At 36.4% G+C, this 20,423-nt stretch overlaps 1 protein-coding gene across 1 annotated transcript in view; it reads right to left on the bottom strand.

Annotated features, from left to right (window-relative positions):
* Window positions 1–4,218: 4,218 nt before the first annotated feature.
* The window catches only part of LOC134843544 (E3 ubiquitin-protein ligase MARCHF6-like), a 62,809-nt gene continuing 46,604 nt past the window's right edge, over window positions 4,219–20,423 (bottom strand). Inside the window, exons 8-13 of the mRNA XM_063859652.1 lie at window positions 17,330–17,485; window positions 14,304–14,461; window positions 13,822–13,984; window positions 8,736–8,850; window positions 7,937–8,463; window positions 4,219–5,293 (exon numbers count right to left, since the gene is read on the bottom strand). Coding sequence (XP_063715722.1) covers window positions 4,706–5,293; window positions 7,937–8,463; window positions 8,736–8,850; window positions 13,822–13,984; window positions 14,304–14,461; window positions 17,330–17,485 — 1,707 coding nt within the window. The 3' untranslated portion in view covers window positions 4,219–4,705. The remainder of the gene's footprint in view (window positions 5,294–7,936; window positions 8,464–8,735; window positions 8,851–13,821; window positions 13,985–14,303; window positions 14,462–17,329; window positions 17,486–20,423) is intronic.

Below are 20,423 nucleotides of genomic sequence, written 5' to 3'. Positions count from 1 at the left end.
CTTCTTAACTGCCCCCAAAACCTTCTCGATTTACGCCGGCAGACGTGTGGCTTTGGCCGCTTGTAGTTCCAAGACCTGGAGACGGATGAGCATAACCCGACTCCGAGCTTAAACAACAACAACAACAACAACAACAACAACAACAAGACTTCAAACAAACAGCCAGGTCAAAATAGAAAAAATTCTGTACTTCTATTTTTTTTCGAAAACTTATTGCCATTTATAACACTATGTGCCATCACCTTGAATCTATTTATAATTAATTGGTCAAACCGAGTTGTAAAACTAAGTTGCTTGAGAAGACGTACAACTTCAACAGAAAAAAAATCAGAAAATTTGCAGCCGAAGATAGAAATAATAAACCGAAAAAAATTTTGTAAAAAAAACCGAACCTACGAATTATATCCAGCTTCCTCAAAATTTTAAATGAAACACCCAGCAAGTAGGCAGAAGGAAATTGGGACGGAACCCGTTATGCCGACAAAAAATAAAAGTGATTCTGAAAGCAAGTAAGCAGACAGAAATTGGGACGGAACCCGTTATGCCGACAATAAAATTAAAGTGATTCTGAAATTAAAGTGATCTCTATAGCAAGTGCCACTGCACTAAAACTCTTAAATTAGAAAAACTTAATTGAAATTTTAATTGAAATTAATTGAAACTTTTGAGCGCTTTTTTTTACAAAATGAACGCTAAGAAACAAAAAAACCTGACTTGTTTTTTGAAAAATCTTCATCTTTAAAATTTCCAATAAAAAAACATTATGTGGCCTTAACGCTCTTTGAATTTCAAGAGCAATTTTTGAACAGCACCTTTTTGATAAAATGAACTCAATTTGTAAAAGCTGGATTATTAAGAAAAAAGTTAAATTCGCAGGGAAATCTAAAAACTCCTAAAATCGATCACGCTTTTTCGCGCCAATTTTATCGCGTAACTTTTATAATTGGAGCGTGCATTCTTCCTACCTTCTAGCAAATGAACTTGAATTGAACAAACGTAGCCAACAAACACGTAGCCAATAAGGTTATAAAGCGCTTTGAATTTCAAGAAGAATTTATGATTGGCACTTTTCTGATGAAAGTAAACCGATTTGAGAAACATGGATCAATAAACTTTATATTCCGCTAAAAAGTCTGAAAAAAAAATCAACTTTCGAAACTAGAATTTGATTTGACCTCTAGTTAATTTTGACCTCTAGACTTTTACTGTGCGATAGTAGAGTTTGCCTTCCTTGTCACAAAGAAAATATAGTGACCTCAAAAATTTTAAAGTCAAACCGCGAAAACTCATATTTTAGCGTAAACAAATTTAAATACTTTCCTTAAAAAAACAAACATAAAAAAATCCCCAAGACCTATATTTAAGTTTTCCCTACGTTCATAAATCTATGAACTCTAGCCGTATCAATAAAAGCGCTCGTCTTAATACCAGCAACAGCTTTGAAATCAGTCAAACCGCAAAAAAATAAACTGCGTCTGAACTTTGTTTATCGACTGTTAAAAAGGTACGTATACACCTAAGAGCATGCATTTGTGCACTTTAAACTTCGAATGCGCTTCTTTTGTTTTTGGAGCATTTCAAGACTTTTCCTGAAAAAGAAACAATAACAAAAATATCACGACCTTTGTACGAGTATGAACTACGTTCAGCGACTCTTAAAAACAAAACAATCATAACGACCTATGTAATAGACGCTACTTATTTCGTCAATTTCTGGAAAAAATTATTCACACTTAACAAAAAAATAAAGTGCATGCAAGAAGTTACATTTGAAAATGCACCACCTACTCTACATTGCCCCCAAATATCACCATGAGAAACACTCAAAAGACTTGCAAAGTTTTTCTGTGTACCTTCAACGATTGGAAAATCATAAAACATTGCAAGAATAGTTGGAATATAGCTTTAGAAACAGAACAGAAATCACCGACGGTCCGAAAACACACTTTCCCATGTCTCTGAAAAAATAATAATAAAAAAGAAAATAATCTGATAAACACGATCAATTTTGACCCAAAAAAAAATTGAAGGAACAAAAATAGTAAGCTCATAATAGGAGACATGTCGCACAGCAGAAGGCTAGAAGCGATTAACTGATAGCCCTGGATCGATTAAAACATATCCAACAGACAGTTGGAGTAGAGTCAATGAACGCAAAGAAACAGAAAAAAATTGACTTGTTTTTTTAAAAAACACTTCAACTTTCGAATTTCAAATGAAACTATACGCCCTAAAAGCTCTTAGAGTTTCAATAGCAATTTACATTTTTTAACCCAACTTGAGAAAACTGGATTATCAGGAAAAAATCTAAACCAATTTGAGAAAACTGGATAAAAGTTTTTATTACGGTTGGAAACTAAATTCCACTTCCGAAAATAGAAATCGATCACGCTTTTTCGCATTCCATCTTTCAAAATCGGAGAACGCAAACTGCCTGACTTCTAGTAAATGAATTTAAAATGCACTCAAAAAGTCTATTTACACCTAATGTCACTCACTTATAAGAGCATTAAGACATTTCCTGAAAAAAAAAAAATGAAAAAAGCATCATCAGAACCTATATAAGAGTCTGAACTACGCTCATCGCCTGTGAATCAGATCTATTTGGTAACAGTGGTATAAAAACTTATGCAAATAATACCTTTTTAAAAAGCTATAGGTTTTCGATAGAAGTAAATTAAACTATTTATACTTTTCTAGAAAATTTCTCTATTTTCGAATAAACAGTGTATTTTGTTTGCAACTAAATTAAGCAGTAACAAAAACCATAATGGATCTGAAATGACACGCATCAAAAACTAACACCATTTAAATCAATCAATTATTTTTCAGAAATGCCTTTTCTCCCTACTAAGTAACTAGTTCTATTACGTGTATTTTTGAAATTAACATGTCGTTCCGGTTTCTGTGCGCAATTTTTCGCTTCCTCAATTGGAAATCGCAATTAGAAAAGAGTAATGAACGCAAGGAAACAGAAAAAAAAATAACTTGCTTTTTGAATAATCTTTAACTTCGAATTTCAAAGAAAAAATTTATGGCCTAAAAGCTCTTCGTGACCTTCACACTTTTGCTCTTCGATAGTGTAGTTTGCCTTCCTTTTACACAGAAACGAAGCTGCGCTTCGCAAACACTTGCAAGACCACAACCAAAAAGCAGCTCTATTGAGTGAAATGAGAAAAAATAGAAATAAGCCTCGAATTAGCAAAAACTCGGCTAGGTGTCGGATTCGAATCTGCGACTTAGCAAAGTTGAGTCTCGGACATTAAACACTCAGCCACGGATGCTTAAAATCCCCAAAAACTAGCCGCCAGCAACTCAGCTACATATGCAAATAAATTGCCAATTCGATGCAGCAAAAGTATCACCAAATACAAAAAGACACAATTTTGCATGTTATAAATTGGAATGCTTGCTGAAAAATTGTACTACTGTTTGAAACAAATCTTTTTTCGGCTCATTTGGTGAATTAAAATTGCATCAGCTGTGTTAAATTTTTACTAATCAAATGTCATAGCCCATGCTATCAGAAAGCTGTAAAGATGCCCAAAAAGTGGCACCAAGATTTGCGACATAGGTTGGAAAAAAGGAAGTTCGTACAAACACACTTTGCTTCGCAAGTGTAAACAAAGGAAATGAAGTAAACTTGAAAAGAAATCAAAAGTCAAACCGCGAAAAATCAAAATTGAGCGTGACAAAATTTAAGATTTTTCCTTTAAAAAAATCATCACAATCATATAAGAGTCTGAACTACGTTCATAGACTCTGAACTAGAAGTCGATCACGTTTTTGCGGTCGATAGTGGAGTCTGTATTTCTTTTAACAAAAGAAATGAACTAAAATTCAAGACATCAAAAGACAAATCACGAAAACTCCACAAGACCCATATAAGCGTACTCACTACGTTAATTACTCTTTAAAAAGTGCGTATATACCTTGAAGCATTCATAATTGCATTAATATTTCTTCCTGAAAAACAAACAATGATCAAGACCTAGATACGTGAAAATCACTTCGTTCTTTTACACTTAAAAGTCTGAACATCTATCGAATGATTTTATGCACAATGCATGTTGCTTAACTTCTGTAACGAGGTGCAGTATTGTGAGCTTCATTTGTCGTTGAAAAACCATAACAACTTTTCGGTTGTTTTACTACTGCATCAACGCGTGTATTTTTTGGCCACTTTATTTTAATTGCCAAAGCTTTGTGAAGAAACAGTGAAGGAAAGAAAATTGCAATTCCCTCAGTTAGGAAACATTAATTAATACAATTAATTCGTAGCTCTTTGTATGGGATAATAAATTATAGCTAAAAATAGCGAGAATGAACATGCTTGGCAGGAGCTCTGATCTGTTAATTGGGTTGCTCAAATATCATTGATATAAGAGCTAATTTGCATGATATCAGAGCTTGTATGGATTTAAGCATATACATATAATTTCAATCCTGCTTTTTCAGGGGAATTTTGAGTTTTTTTTAAATTGAAGATTGATAAGGACTGAATACAAACGGGCATCACTGGAAACCCCAATAAAAGTCAAGTTTTGGTGTCAAGTGTTCTTTGTAAAGATGCCTGGACTCTGGTGAGCCAATCGCTACTACGTGGCTAGCACAAATTGATAACAATGTTTCACTAGTTGTGGACTACTGCAAATTGAGGGAGAAAATATGGAGACTGGTTCAAAATAAGGTCTGTTAGGCGTGGTCAACTTAGAGTGGTTTGTGGTTGGGAAGAGGAGGAGGAGTTGGTTGCATTATGTTTCTCCAGATTCTGCAGTCTCTGTCCGATCAGGTATCTCTCGTCCTTTATTCGCGTATACACTCTTCTCATCTGATTCAGCTGCAAGAGAAAGAAGAGGGCCACTGAACACACTAGCAGGAGGCAATGGTAGAAGCGTCTGTAGATCAGACTCTGCAGCAGAGCATCCGATGACGACCATCTCAGCACCAGGGGCACCACAACATACGCTGTGCAGTAGGGAACACTTAGAAGGACGAGGAGTGCGCCCACCACAGGCATCACGATTCGTCTCAGAAGGAATGCGACGTCCAGATTGGCCAAGGCGCTGTTGCCCACTCGTTCCATCGCACTCTTCAGCCACCAGTCGGGTCCTATGAGGGTGACAGCACAGAATATCTTGGCGTGCAGAATGCCTAGCGCCCAGCTCTGCCACAGGAATAGGATGGGAGTCTGATCCGGGTGGAGTCGCAGTGGCATCACCACCAGCAGGTCGAAGAACAGACCCAGCAGCAGCGGAATGAGACCCAGGCAGAAAACGGCCGCCACACTCAGCTGAAACAAGTTCACTTGAGCATAACACAAGTGCATCACTGAGCTATACTAGAAAATTCCATTTTCTCGTGCATTCACATTAACTTTAACAATCCCACTTTCCTGCGACTATCTACAAGAAAATGCGCTTCTACTGCGAAACAAACAAGCCACGTCGCAATTATATCACGTTAGCGCCCCTTGACCTCCAAGAACATGTTACGATTGATACTTTTTTTCGCAAATTATACAAAACCGGGCTGATTAAAAAATTAGATCAAACCGATAAAAACCAAAAAATATGATGAAAAAGTGAAAATCAAGCCGCCAAAAATCAAATCTGAGAGACCAATTTTTCAGATTTTTTAAAAAATAATAATAACACGTCACCTAATCACTACGTTCAAAAACACTTAACCATAGCCAAGAAGCTGTTGGAAAAAAGTCAATGAGCGCAAAAGAAAAAATGACGTCTTTAGGGGAAAAACTTCAGCTTCCGAATTTCTATGATTGTCGAGTATGCATAAGTTCTATTTTTTTCGTTAGAATCTTTATATCAAATCGCGCTGAATTGTGTTTTCTTAAGATTATAAACGGAACATTCTGCTACTTTCGAAAAAATATATAGCTCTTTGAATTTCCAAAACAATTTATCAATTGATGAGTGACTTCTTTGATAAAATTGACTCACTCAATTTGAGAAAACTGAACCAAAGTGTAAATCGCTCAGCGCTACTTGTATAATGCTCGATTCTGATTGACTGCAATATCCAGTTTTGCTCCAAGTTAACCCCCAAAAGTGGTTTACCGGGAGGATTTTAAGTTGGTTCAAAGCTAGATATTTCAGTTAATCAGGATCGAGCAATTTAATGCAGCACTGAGCAATTTTATTCCAAATTAAATGCTAAGAAGGAAGATCTTACCTTGGTCTAGTTAGGGGAGAGGATGTTAACTTGATCCAAAAAATCAACGCGACCTTTATAATTGTCTTCAGTACATCCATTCACTCTTAAAAGGAAACACGAACTATTACTCTACCGTCGGACTTTTTTTGGTAGTACCTCCGCAAAGTTCTACCCAGAATAACACTATCAAAATCACCGAAGATACAAGTGTTGAAACAAGCCGCAGAAATTAAAAACATAGGTGAAGCTTCGCTTCGCAAACACTGGAGAGAACATAAATAGAAAGCAACTCTACAAAACGCAATAAAAAGTAGAAATAAGCATCGAAATCCAAGTAGAAATAAGCCTCGAAATCCGGCTACGTCCAAGATTCGAACCTGTGACCTAAAGATTAAGAGTCACGCCCTAACCACGGAATCCTAATAGGTGATAGCCAAAGACGCGTCACAAATTAAGCAAAGAACAAATGCCATGCAATTTCCAATGCTACAGGGGAATTTCCAAATAAGTGAACACTTTTAATAAACTTTTTTTATTTGCGAGCTAGGTAAGAAAAAAGGTCCATAACAATACACTAAGCTGACGCTAGTGTTAATATATCAGAAAAACATAGTTCATAGATAATTTGGTACAACTGATAAAAAATACTGAATTTACTTAATCTAGATATTTAATAAATTTTATTCAAAAACAAGTAGCCGAATGTTCCGTTTATAATCTTAAGAAAACACAATTCAGCGCGATTTGATATAAAGATTCTTACAAAAAAATAGAACTTATGCATACTCGACAGTCATAGTAAAATAGGTCAATTAGAAATCAGTTTTTTTAGAGAAATGTCTAAAAAAAACGAAAAAACTAATCGTAAAATTTTGTTGCAGTAATTTTTTTGAACACTAATATTTGCGACTTAAATTGGAAAAAAAGTGAGTTCATACTATCACACAAATTTTCCTTGTGTAAATAATGAAAAGAGAATAATCTAAGAAAACTTAAATGCTTTCCATGATGATTTTCCGCACGACACTTGGCTTGGATCCTTCAAATTGGTTCAGAAAAACAGGTTTTGTACTTTTTTTAGATGTTGATAAAAAAAATTGATAAAAAATCATCATATCACAAAATACCTTCTCTAAATGCTTTTGCGCGTATTGGCTATTGAAGAAAACGGTGTGAACAAATTTATTTGTTCTCTCATGCTAATATTTTGCTGTTGGTATATCGAGCCCACCTTCAGCAAGCATATACGCTGGTTTTTGACCTTTAGAAATAGCTGGATGTCTTGTAATGATCTGTACTCAAGCGAAAAACGAACAGGTAGAATTTTATGTTTTTGTTCCAAATTTGCCGAAGATCGAAATATGGACACACACAAGCAAAACAATTAGATTTTCAGATATCGAACTCTAAATCACAGCTGAATGTTGTATAAATCTTATATGGCCGAGTACTAGACAACTAAATAGCATTTGTTTAGACTGAATGGTGCAATTTCACGGAGCGTGTAGATGGTTTTGATACCCTGCTCCATTTTTTAGCATGTTTTTAACTTGATTTTAAAATGCTGATAAGGATAATATGCTGAATAAGGACGCCTAAATATTTAACTTCATGAACCTGATACCAAGACCTGATACCAAATTTGAGGTCGCGTAAATTTTGCTTTCGCAAAGTAAACTATTACCAAAGTTATATCAAACATTTCTAGCTTTTTGTTTGATGTATGAGAATTTGTTGAAGGAGCAGTGAAGATGAAAACCTTGGCTAGAATGTAGAACAGATTGCACATCTTGTGAGTGAGGACTTGCAACCTCACTCCTCCGGCAGACATCCAGGAGACGACACAGGCCACGCCCCTCAACAAGGCCCAGCAGCAGTAGACGCCCACTGCACAAGTGTACAACTCATGCACCCTCAGAGACCCAAACCACAAGGACATGATGCATCGTCCCAGTGCAGTGGGCAGGAGGAGGCCCACACAACTGAGCAGATACACAGTCAGCATACTCATTCCAAGCAGTCCCACAATGCGCAGTGGGAACAGAGCAGGTCTGTGGTAGATCTGCTCCTCGTCCTCTCCAGTCGTCACACTCACTTGCAGCAGAGCCAGATGAGCCGCCTGAAGACCCCCACCCCCTCCTGCAGCTGCAGCTGCGTTATTGTCCGCCGCTTCATTGTTGTTGTTGTTGTTGATGTTGGCGTCCTGTTCATTCGCATCTATATTGGCTCTGTTGTTGTTATTGCGTCTGCGCTGGTTCCATGTAAAGATTGGACTGTCATTGTCTCCTGCACAAAACAATTAAGTTTTCAAATAAAGCAACCCAAAAATCTAAAAATGCATTTTTCAAACAAAACTTAGCAGTCGGATAAATAGCTCAAACTTTCACTTGTCATTCGTGGAAAGGACAAACAACGCTATTGACAAAATATGCGACATTTATGTAATTTTCTTATAGACCTACTAGAAAGGAATAAATCAAAATAGTCTAGGCCTTTGTATTTACCTAATGGGTCTGTTTAAAATCTAGCTAGAGTTAAAAGTGGTGTAACAATAATACCTAGCAAGTATGATCTGAGTCCGAGGAGTGATCCGACCAGTTTAGTCCACAAGAGGATGGAGGACTTCACAGCACCCTGGATGTGACCCTGGTCCAGCAGTGCCGGTAGAATGACCTAGAGAAAGAGACAACGGACAGTTGACAAACGAACCTTCAATCTTTTTCAATGTATTCAATATTAGGAACTGTGTGAGCCACAAAATGGCTAAGCATCCGCTTCTCAATCGAAAGGTCGTCCGAGCGTCCGTGCTCCTTGCTTCAAGGCGAGGCAACATCACCTCACAGAGTAAAGTAAACACATTGAATTTAATTCATAAGCGAGCTGATCTCCCTAAAGAGCTGAACAGCTCGAATGTTGATTATTTACCTCGTTTGTAATCTTCTAGCGTTCATATAGGTCGTCATGGTATTTTTTCAGTTTGAAGTCTTTGTTCAATTTGATTTTTCGCCGTTTGTTTTTGATTTTTATCTAAGAGCGTCAGCTGATATCCATTTGCTAGATGGAAGGCAATTTCGGCTCGCATAGAACAAAAATGCAACTGAAAAATTACATTGCGTTTCTAACGTGGATTTTAATTTCAGATATACCAGCGGATGTCCAATTTAAAAAATATTCAATTTGCCAAAAAACATAGATCTCAACTGGAATCGAATTCCCCGCTTTGTCGTCTCAAGCATGGTGATTACAGTTACTTAGAATAAAGCTGAACCATCGAGCCACGGATAACAAGCCGACAAAAATAATACAGAGGCGAAGTTGCACGTACACAAGCAAAAATATGACCGATACCACAACTGGTAAAACCTGAAAACTGAATGAGTTAAACTTTGAGGCTACAAAATTTCTCGAGTGACACACGCCATTTATGAGTCTCCATAATTGCTAAGCGACGCAAGCCAATTATGACGGATTAGCAGTACCAGTCAGTTTGAAAAAAAAAGAAACTTACCAACTAAGATGCCTCATTTTATAGAGCGGACGCATTTTAACTAGTATACGAAAAATTTCAAAAAAAACATTCTCACCCTCTTATTTTGTTGCGGGTCTCCTTCCCTACCTCTGCACTACAGATCCATGATACCTTAAAGCTAAAAAGCTACTAGAGGCCCAGCTGAAGCTTGAGGTACCTGTTTGATTATTTTTGAATTTGCTGTACTGATGCGGGTTGAAGTAGGTTATTTAAAAAAAATTATGCATTGAGCTTCACTCAAAACCTTGGTTGATGCTCTATTAAAAAATGAGTGAAAAATTTTGCAATTCTGGAATTTTCCCAAAAAATGTTTATTGCTCAAACTTTAATGCTTAGATTGCCTTGATTGAACCTTTGATATCAGATTGAGTTGTTTTTGAGAAGTCAAAAGTTCAAAACGGACAAGAAATCAAAATATTGACTTTTCTGAAAATCATAAGATTTTTGTGTTAGAAAAATTGAACGTGAGCGCTTACACAATCAGCCTTTTCTCTCTTCATTGAAACCAATATCTCAGATTCGGGAGGGTATTTTTTGAGAGAAGTCAACAACTTTCAAAAAACAGTCAAAAATTCAATTTTTCCATAGTTCGAGGGTCTTAACTTTCCGTGTGAAAGAAGATAGGCGTAATCCTTTATACCAATAAAAACCAAAACCTCAGACTTGGGAGGGTACTTTCGAGAAAAGTCAAAAAGTTTGAAAAACCGGTCAACAAAATCGAAAATTCGACTTTTCGGAGGGTCATAACTTCTGTGTGAAAAAACTTAAGCGTAATTGTTTATGCAGTGGAGCTTCCCACAACCCATTCACTTTCATTGAAACCAAAACCTCAGGTTTGGGAGGGTAGTTGTCGAGAAAAATCGAAAAGTTTGAAAAAACGGTCAAAAAAATCTAAAATTTGGTTTTTCGGAGAGTCATAACTTTTTGTATAAAAAAAATAGGTGTAATAGTTTATGCAGCGGAGCTTCTTACAACCCAATCTACCCATTGAAACCAAAACCTCAGATTTAGGAGGGTAGTTTTCGAGAAATTCGAACAGTTTGAAAAAATGGTCAAAAAATCGTCTGAGGGTCATAGTTTTTTGTGTGAAAAAATTTGAGCGTAAGCGCTAGTGCAGTGGAGCTCCCCACAACCCTTCCATTCGATTGAAACTAAAATCTCAGATTTGGGAGGGTAGTTTCTGAGAAAACAGTAAAATTTTCAAAACATGGTAAAGAAATCGAAAAATTGACTATTTTGAGGGCCATGACAATTTGTGTGAAAAAATTTGTGCTTAGCCGCTTATGCAGGGGAGCAAAACTTGTTCCATCCATTGAACCCGAAATCTCAGATTTGAGTGGGTAGTTTTCGAGAAAAAACAATAAATCCAAAAATTGGAGTCAAAAATTCCCCACACACTTTTTCTACGGCTGTAGAAAGTGGGGTAAGGTAGAAAGCGACTAGCGGAGTATGCAAGCAAACAGGGGAGTGGCCGGACTCATCATTAGTATTACTTTTTTGAAATTCGGTAGAGTAGTTTTTGAGAAAAACGAAAACTTTCCAAAGCGTCTCAAAAAACCGATCGCATTCATTCTCATGAAACCTTTTTTATCAAACAGGAATTTGTAATATAATGATCTGTGTTAATATCCTGAGCATTGGCTGTTTTTAATAGCTGGTTTTCGATCAAATTGACACATTTTGCCGCAACAATATTTGCGACTTAGGTTGGAAAAAAGATAGTTCATACGATAACACAAGCTATGCTTGTGTAACAGACGGACCATAGTCCGAAAAAGCACAAAAATTCTAGGTTTCAAAAAAAGGGCCCGACTGGATTCGAATCCCCAACCTTTGCAATCTAAAGCTGTTGTTTTACCTCTACGCAAGATGTTTGATTGGATTTGAACTTATAATTACCAAGCGGTAACAAAGCCGAAAATACCTTAGCAGAAACCCTTCATGCCGAAAGAAATCTAAACTTTAAATATAAAATGCTAAGTCCCTTTTCCTCGCACAGTGCGTACACACGCGCATTAAAAAAAGCGGTCGTAACGACGCAATAAGAGGCCACTAAGTCGATATTAATTGAGCCGATAAAAAAGACAAACGAAAAAAAAAAGGAAACAAAATTTTAAACGAAGCGAGCTGGTAAAATTACAACCGAAGTGAAAAGCAAATTTCGAGTCGTAGGAGTTTTAAAATGCTTAAAGCAACTGCAGTGAGAATTGTTTACAGCTAAAATAAACGATTCTTAGATGTCTTTTTTATCGGCAACTAAGCCGACAAAACAAGCAGAAAAATAATAGGCCGAAACTTTTTTGATCCGGAATACTAGAGGCCAGCTAAACTGGAAATATCTGTTTGATAAATTTTGAATTTTTTGTACTGATGCTAAGGAACAATGGTAATTTCAAAAACTGGGCGTCAACCAAAAACCTTAGTTGGTTCTCTTATAAAATAACTAGGATTTCGATTTGGCAGGATAAACTTCGAGAAAATCAAGATAATTCAAAACGGCCATAACAATTTTTTTCTGAGGGCCTTTACTTTTTGTGAAAAAAAACTTGGCTTAGCCGCATAAAACGTTGCTGCTCATTAAATTTGGGTGGGTAGTTTTCAAGAAAAAGCCAAAAGTTTCAAGAAATGGAAAATTTGAATTTTCCTAGGGTCATAACTTCTTGTATAAAAGTTTAGGCGTAACTGCTTATGCAGCGGAGCTTCCCACAACCCCTTCTCCTCATTAAAACCAAAGACTCAGATTTGGAAGAGTAGTTTTCGAGATAAGTCGAAAAGTTTCAAAGAACGGTCAAAAAAACGAAAATTTGATTTTTCTGAGGGTCATAACTTTATGTGTGAAATAAAATTGCATGTAACCGATTAAGCGGGGGAGCTTCCCACAATCCGTTCCAGCTACTGAAACTAAAATCTCAGATTTGGTAGAGTAGTTTGAGAAAAATCAAAACGTTTTAAAAAACCGTCAAAAAATCGAAATATTGACTTTTCTGAGGAGCATAATTTTGTGTCAAAAAATGTAGGCTTAGCTCCTTATGAAGGGGAGCTTCTTACAACCTGGTCCATCGGTTGAACCCAAAATCTCAGATTTGGAGGGTAGTTTTTGAGAAAAGGTAAAGAAAAAATCTAAAAAATTGGGTAAAAAATTCCACCCACACTTTTACGCAGGCTGTAGAAAATGGGGTAAGATAAAAAGAGATTGGGGGAGTATGCAGACACACAGGGAGTGGGCGGGATTCCCATTGGTATCACTTTTTTGAAAACCGGTAGAGTAGTTTTTGAGAAAAACTAAATTTTTGAAAAACGCGAAAAATTTATCCAAAGCGTCTCAAAAAAAGAATAATTAAAAAATAAAAAATTGGATTCCATACATTTTCATAATACCTGTGATCAAACAGGAATTTACCGTTTGAAAAACACTGATCCTGGTCAGATTATTACTAGGCTAAGTGTGCAAGATACACTACAAAATTTGAATTCACCATGAAGCAAGGTACATCAGATGTCCAATGAGTCCTGTGGACAAAAATGTTTACGGGAAAAAAAGTACCCGATTGTAATACCCTTGATTAATGCAAGGATAAAATTACGCCTCGAACTAATCAACTTTTGCAAGGCGTCAGATTTCATCTGTGCCCTCGTGTTGCGTGTCTCACGTCCTTGCATCTGCGCCACGGGCCGTTGAAATTTTGCTAACACTAGCTACCAATAAAGCAGCTACTGATGCCAATGCTATGCAACACAAATGCCACTAAATAGAAAAATATGGTCGGCATTGAACCTCCGACCAGTAGATTAGGGATTTCATTCCCTTACCTCTGTGCCACTGTTGATTGAAGAACGGGAAACACTAGCCTCTAACAAAGCAGAGAACCGATGCTATGAAATTTCCAAAAATACAGATATTGAAAAACGTGCACCAGTGGCCGCATGTTAGTTTGGTTGAAAAAAAAGTAGAATCAAACTATTACACTACGCTAGCTAGCTTGCTTGTGTAATAAACCACTGTATGATGATATTCGACCATTCAAAAATTGTTATGACAAGTTTATAGCGTAACTAGTCTGTATTGGCTGCTGAGGTAATACATGATTGGAAAAGAGAGTGCAGATTGGTGTAACCTGGAGGAGTAGCAGTTCCATGGAGAGTTCGCTGACAGGGGCGTCAGTGACGAGAGATATCTGGTAGGGGAGGAAGTGGGGCAGCACACGTCTAATAGTGAGCACTGGCAGTAGTAGAGACAGCAGACAGGTCGTGCCAAACACAGTGCCAGACAGCAAGAACCTACCACAGCAGACAATAAGCACACAATTACTCACATTCATACCAACATCAGCTGCAGCCAACAGCAGCACATGTGGACATATTACTAAATTCCCTCCATTTTACACCATGACATCTATTCTTGTCCTTCCAACAAATATAAAGCTCTACTTCTCTCAATTTTCGCAATGACGTGCTTATGAGGTGTTGATAATTTAAACTTCTGCAATGGCAAGTTATTTCTATTCTCACAAAAGTGTTCCACTTCTTTCACAACCAACTCTAATAATATGCGCATTTGTCACTGAAAACACCTCCGTTAGATTTAGCCAGACATTACCTTCTGACGTGTGAGAGTATTGGCAGTCGGATCATCTCGTGGACTGGGTTGAACTCTGGATCGGTGAAGTTCCTGAGGAACCACAACACCCCTGGCCGCAACATCTCCCGCAGAGTGATGATGAAGGAGGCGTAGTAAAACACAAACACCATGCCCACCTACAACACAACACAGAACACACCTTTTCACGCCTCCCACAATTCATGCTCGGCTAAACCAGTCGCTCCATGACCACCATGATACTCTCCATCAATTTATTTTTAAAATGCATAATACCATTTACATTTGAACAAATTTATCCGCAAACAGAATATTCCGCTCCGGAGCCAATAGATCCCTATACAAAAAGATCCCACGTCAAAATATCCTCTGCCATAAGATCCCTTATCAATTAGAAATATCATGGAGTATATTGTCTAGAGTATAATGTCTTCACAACTCTGCCACAGCACCTAATTGTCTTTCACAAATTAGGTGGAGAAAACGCCACCTTTGAATTCCCAGATATCATCAAAACAGTACGCCTGTACTGATATATTGCGCTATAATTTATGCGAGTTGAGTTGAAAAAAGCGAAGTGGTGTTATCACAAGCGTTTCCATGTATTTACTTACACAGAGGCGATCTTCGCTTCGCAAACACTTGATAGGACACTACAAAAAGCAGTTCTATAAAGTGCAACAAAAAAATTAGAAATAAGCCTCGAACAAGCAACGAATCGGCTACGTCAGATTCGACCTGCGACCTTGAAATTAAGAGTCACACAATCTAACCACTCAGCCACGGAGGGTTGACAGCATAATGAAGATAGAACATTAAGGACAAGCCACAAATAAAGCAGAGAACAGATGATATGCAATTTCCAATGCTACAGTGAAACTTCAAATAAATGATCACTTTTAATGAACTTTTATTTGCGAGTTCGGTTAGAAAAAAAGAAGGTTCGTAAAAACACACTAAGCTGACGCTTGTTAAAAGAAAAAACAGATGGCCTTAAAGCTCTTTGGTTTATGGCTCATTGGATTCTTCGAACAACTTATTATTGAGACTTTTTTGAAAATTTACTCAATTTGAAATAAAAACTGGACCAAAAGGTAAAGTTTTTTTTTACTCGGCTGGGAAATAGGTAATTTAAAATCCATTTTCGAAATTCGATGTTGATAAGGCTTTTCATGACCGTTACACTTTCGCTGTTCTTTAGTGGACTTTGCCTTCGCTTCAACAAAAAAAAACTGGACTTAAAAAGAAATCAAAAGTCAAACCGCGAAAAATCAATTTTGAGCCAGAAAGTATAAAATATTGCTTTTTCGGGAAAAACAATATTTACTTTTCCTGAAAAAAAAATCATCACGAAAAAAACAAGGTCTTGCATTCATTGACTTTTAATCAAAGGGTAAGACTACAATTGCGAGAGCAGATGTATTGTAATCGGAAACTAGACTGTTTTTTTTTCGCGTAAACAACTTTTCTTACAAATCTGCAAAAATGAACTTTTTTATTGAACAATATTGCTTTTTTATTGAATAATATCAACTTCCAGGCTCCTTCGCACTTTTCTGATGGCAACGCGGTTGCCTTTGCATCCTGAGATCTGGGGTCCGACTCCCGGTGGGACCTTGTTTTTTGCATGAAATTAAATCTTTGCCCTGGAAAAATTGAACGGTCGGACATTCGTTTGTCTGTTTATGCTTTGTTGGCTTAGTTGCCACATCACGGAATTTTCTTGTTCTTTCAGCAATTTTCTTGTTCTTTCAGCAATTTTATTTGATTTTCTTCTGTAGCTTGTGAATTTGCTAGCGCTGACTTAGTAAATATTTTTTTCGCTTTAAAGCTTTATACGGCTTGTTTTTATCGGATTCAATTTATTTTGTGTCGTTTGAGGGCAAAAATTTTAAATTTTTTTAATGCAGGTTGGTTATGGTGTGAAAAAGGTCCAATTTTAAGATAACTGAAAACAAAGAAAACTGCTAACAAAGAAAACTGCTAACTTATATTGTTTTCAGCATAATGGGTACCTAACCACGGTACCTAACTATTTTCGGCTGAGTCGCCGCTCAATAAATACTTAAAGCTGATTTAAAACTAGTGATTGGGTTTCTCGACTGTTTTTCCGAATTCGAAATTTCCATTTTCACAAGGAGGCAACTGTGCAAACACGAGCGAAAAAGCGGCAAAGATTCAGGAGCTTTTCACAGAGAACTCAAATTTCGCATATAATTATTTGAAATGTAATAATCTTATGGAAACAACACTAATTTTGTTAAAAACTCGAACGTATTCAACCAAGTTGCGCATAAATTATGCATTTCAAAAATCTCGCGAAGTATTTCGAGTTGCAAAATTTCTCAAATGGGATTTTAATTATTATACTGTTCTATTATAAAACAAACAGTTTTTTTCTGTTCAGTTGATGAATTAAAAAGCATCAACGGTCTTAACTTAATACTAATCAAATAACAGAGCCCATGGTATTATAAGGCTAATGCAGCACAGTGATGCAGGACGGCACTAAAAGTAACACTTTTATTTACGACCTATGTTGGAAACAAAATTGCAGCGTACTATCACACTATGCAACACTCGTGTAAAAAATCATTTTTTGATCTATTTTTTTTTCAACTTAGCTCACTTATTTCCGTTTAATGTCCTATTAAACAGCTTTGCCTCTGAAATAAAACATTCGCCCTAAATCTACGCGATAAACTTAGTTTCATTGACCAAAGTTGCAACATAAATTGGTTTACATGGTATTCTTAAGGCAACCACATAGTAATAGAATGACATGGGTTCCGAAATAAACGACACTAAATTGGGCCTATTGTTTAACAGGAGATCTGTTGACCTGCGCCATTTTGTCACGAGCGAGCTTTTTGAATGGATCTTTTGCCATGTAACAATGAAGGAATACACAAAGTTAATAACATGTATTGCTCATATCACCTGTAACAACCAGGACGCAGAGGATACTTTGAGTAAGAAAAGATGAGTTTGAAACTAGTCTCTGTTGAGGATAAGAGATATCTTACCATCCAGTGAATGAAGAGGGATGTGAGTGGAGCATGGGTGAACCCCTCCGCTCTCTGGGCCCACTGGACGTCGAACAGAGCCAGAGTACACATGTCAATCCACACTCCAGCCAGCAGGGGAAACAGACCAATCTCCACCACCATGAGAAGCACCACCTGCAAACAAAACAAAACAAAACATATAACCCCGGCTGTCGCAGATACACTGCACTACTATCTACAACACCTATCATTCTTAGGGTCCCTCAAATAAAGAGGGACTAGCGGGTGGATTTCTGAACTATAAAAACATCATTTAGCAACAAGTCTTCTTCTACACAACGGCAAATATGGACTTTTTAGAAAGGGCTATCTTCCATAATTTTATAGCAAGACTGTGCTTGCAAAAAATTTCTCTAGCAAGCTCATCAAGCGTTTGAAACAATTAAAGGTTTTTGATGGCGCGGAACTGTTCGTAAAATCAATAACTTTCTTAAGCAAAATCATGGAGCGATTGAAATATAAAATGTTTCAATTTTGTCGATAGCGCAAAGCATTAAGTCGAATTGTAAAGCTTTTTAAAACAAATCGGTTCACAGAAAAAATCTAAGCAAGCTTTTCAGGCAATGAAACTTTGAAATATTTCATGTCATTTCGACGTACGAACCGGTGTGCAAAAAATAGAGTTTATTAATCCATTTATTAAGCGATGATACTTCTAATTATCAAGCGAGTTACTTCGTATCATAATTCCGTTAGCAAAAACTAGCTTTTCGCATTTAAATTATGAAGCAATGAAACTTCGTTTTTTGTAATTTCATAGCGCTTACTGGTTCGAAAACATAATATGTCTTCTTAAGAAAGCTCAATGAGCATTGAAGTTTTGAAATAATCCAAGTTTTTTCATATCACAAAACGTTTCACAAGAAAAGGGAGTTTCTCTTATCATTGAAACTTCTAAATAAATCAGCTATTATAATGGCGCGCTGTGATGGGCAAAAGCCATTTAATTCATGTAAACTATCCAGCAATGAAACTTTAATTCTTTCAATTTCATAGCGTTAAAAGTTTTTGAATCAAAACTATCAAGAGTTTAAATTACTTTAAAGCTGGAATACATTCGCAAAAATTTAGTTTTTAAAGCAAGCACATCAAGCAATGAAACTTTAGTTCACAGTACTTTTCAGTCTGAATCGGTTAGTAGAAAAACGAAATTTTTCCAAGTAAGCTCATCAAGCAATGAAACTTCAAAAAATTAGAATAGAAAAATCAAAAACTTTCCAATGGAAGCTCAGAGCGATGAAACAATGAAATGCCAAGTTTTTTGATGGCGCCAATCAATTGGTAAAAACAAAAGTTTCAAGAAACTTTGAAATAGCTCTAGTTATTTACTGGGCGAATCGGGTCTCAAAAAGATAGTTTTTCTAAGCCAGCTCAGCAGCCCTGTAGTTGTTGAGCTCATTTATATTGGATTATTCATTTATACTAAGTCTCCATTCATTGCTTGCTTACACAACAACATAGAAGTACATAAAAAAAAACTTCACTGAAAAAATGCCATCTTAAAATTGATGCCAAACACAATTGAGATATTAGATTGCTCATCAAACTCCCTTAAATAAATTTCATAGAAAAAGGAAATAAAACAAAAAACATACAATTTTGTTTAGAAAACTAAATTTCCAGAACTGCAGAAACGCTGGGAACTTAACCAACTGCGCTACCATCAAAAATGTATGCTATCAAAAATTATGAGAATAAGTCTGAAAGAAACATACCCGGAAAAAGAACGCGAAACTAGCATCGGAAGAAAACTTACCAAGCAATAACAAAGCCAAAAATATCTGATCAGAAACCCTTCAAGCCAAAAGAACTCACAAAAATTTGAAACCTATCAAAAATTCAAGTTCCCCACTTCCTTAAAACACACAGACGCTAATCAAACGGCGTAATGTGAGGCCACGACATTTATAAATCGGTCTGAACGAAAAAAAAATTAGGCGTATTTGAGAGTCATAGTAAACTAGGTCAATTGGAAAACAGTTTTTGAACAAAATTGATTAGAAAAACGAAAAAAAAAATCATAAAAATTGCGCTAAAAACTCCAAAAGCTACCTTTTCTTTAGTAAAACTAAGTTTTCACGGCTTAAAATAAGCTTTGGAAGCCTACACGATCACCTTATTAGCTCGAAATTAGGCCAAAAATCGCGAAACTCAAACCGGTTTTTCTCGACACTGAAAAAATTACAAAATTTTTAAATGTCGATTGAATTATGACTGAAAGGTCTTTGATACGATATGTCACTAAACTACTAGTGAAAAAAACTAAACACGCCCGAATACAAAGTTCCTCCCCATTTTCAAGGGTCGGAATAAAAACTTAACTCAAAACATGCCAAATAATTTCAACAGAGAGTAGTAGGATTTGCAACTAGAACGAAGAGGTAAATGAGTCCAGTAGTGAGTTGAGTCCTGTAAATACAGTTATTTACGGGAAAAGTATTGTACCCGATTGCATTGCCGTTGCTTATAGCGAGTGTTAAAAAACTTTAAAAAATCAAACTACCAAATAACAATTCTTCAAAAACTCAAAAAAAATGTGAAATCAAATGAATTATAAAAATTACAAGATTATTATGATTATGCTGGAAAAGAAAACAACCCATAGACAAAAGACAACAAACAAAGACAAATCTGAAAAATGTTGAAAAAAAGTCAAAATCGAAAAAATATATAAAATTATTACCCTAGCGATAAGCAAGGGTATTGCTATCGGGTACTAGACTTTTTTCCCGTAAGCAACTTTGTCCACAGGACTAATCTGGACTCGTGGTACCTTGGTTCATAATGAATTCAAATTTCTTATTTGCTCCTGCACACAGCCTGGAGGTAACGAATACACCTGGTACGCCAAAGGTATAGGGTTCGAATTTTACAAGGACCTGTTTTTTTTAACAGTAAATATTCCGGTTCAAAAAAATTTGGCTTAATATTTGTCTGCTTTTGTTTCGTCGGCCGAATTTCCAGATCTAAAACTCGTTTTTATTTTGCTGCAAACAATTTTCACTGTGAGTGTTTTAGAATTTAAAAAAAAAATCCGGAACCGAAATTTGTT

The sequence above is a fragment of the Symsagittifera roscoffensis genome, chromosome 4 (assembly GCF_963678635.1).
Source record: "Symsagittifera roscoffensis chromosome 4, txSymRosc1.1, whole genome shotgun sequence".
NCBI classification, from domain to species: domain Eukaryota; kingdom Metazoa; phylum Xenacoelomorpha; order Acoela; family Convolutidae; genus Symsagittifera; species Symsagittifera roscoffensis.
This window is presented reverse-complemented; position numbering and strand designations above follow the sequence as displayed.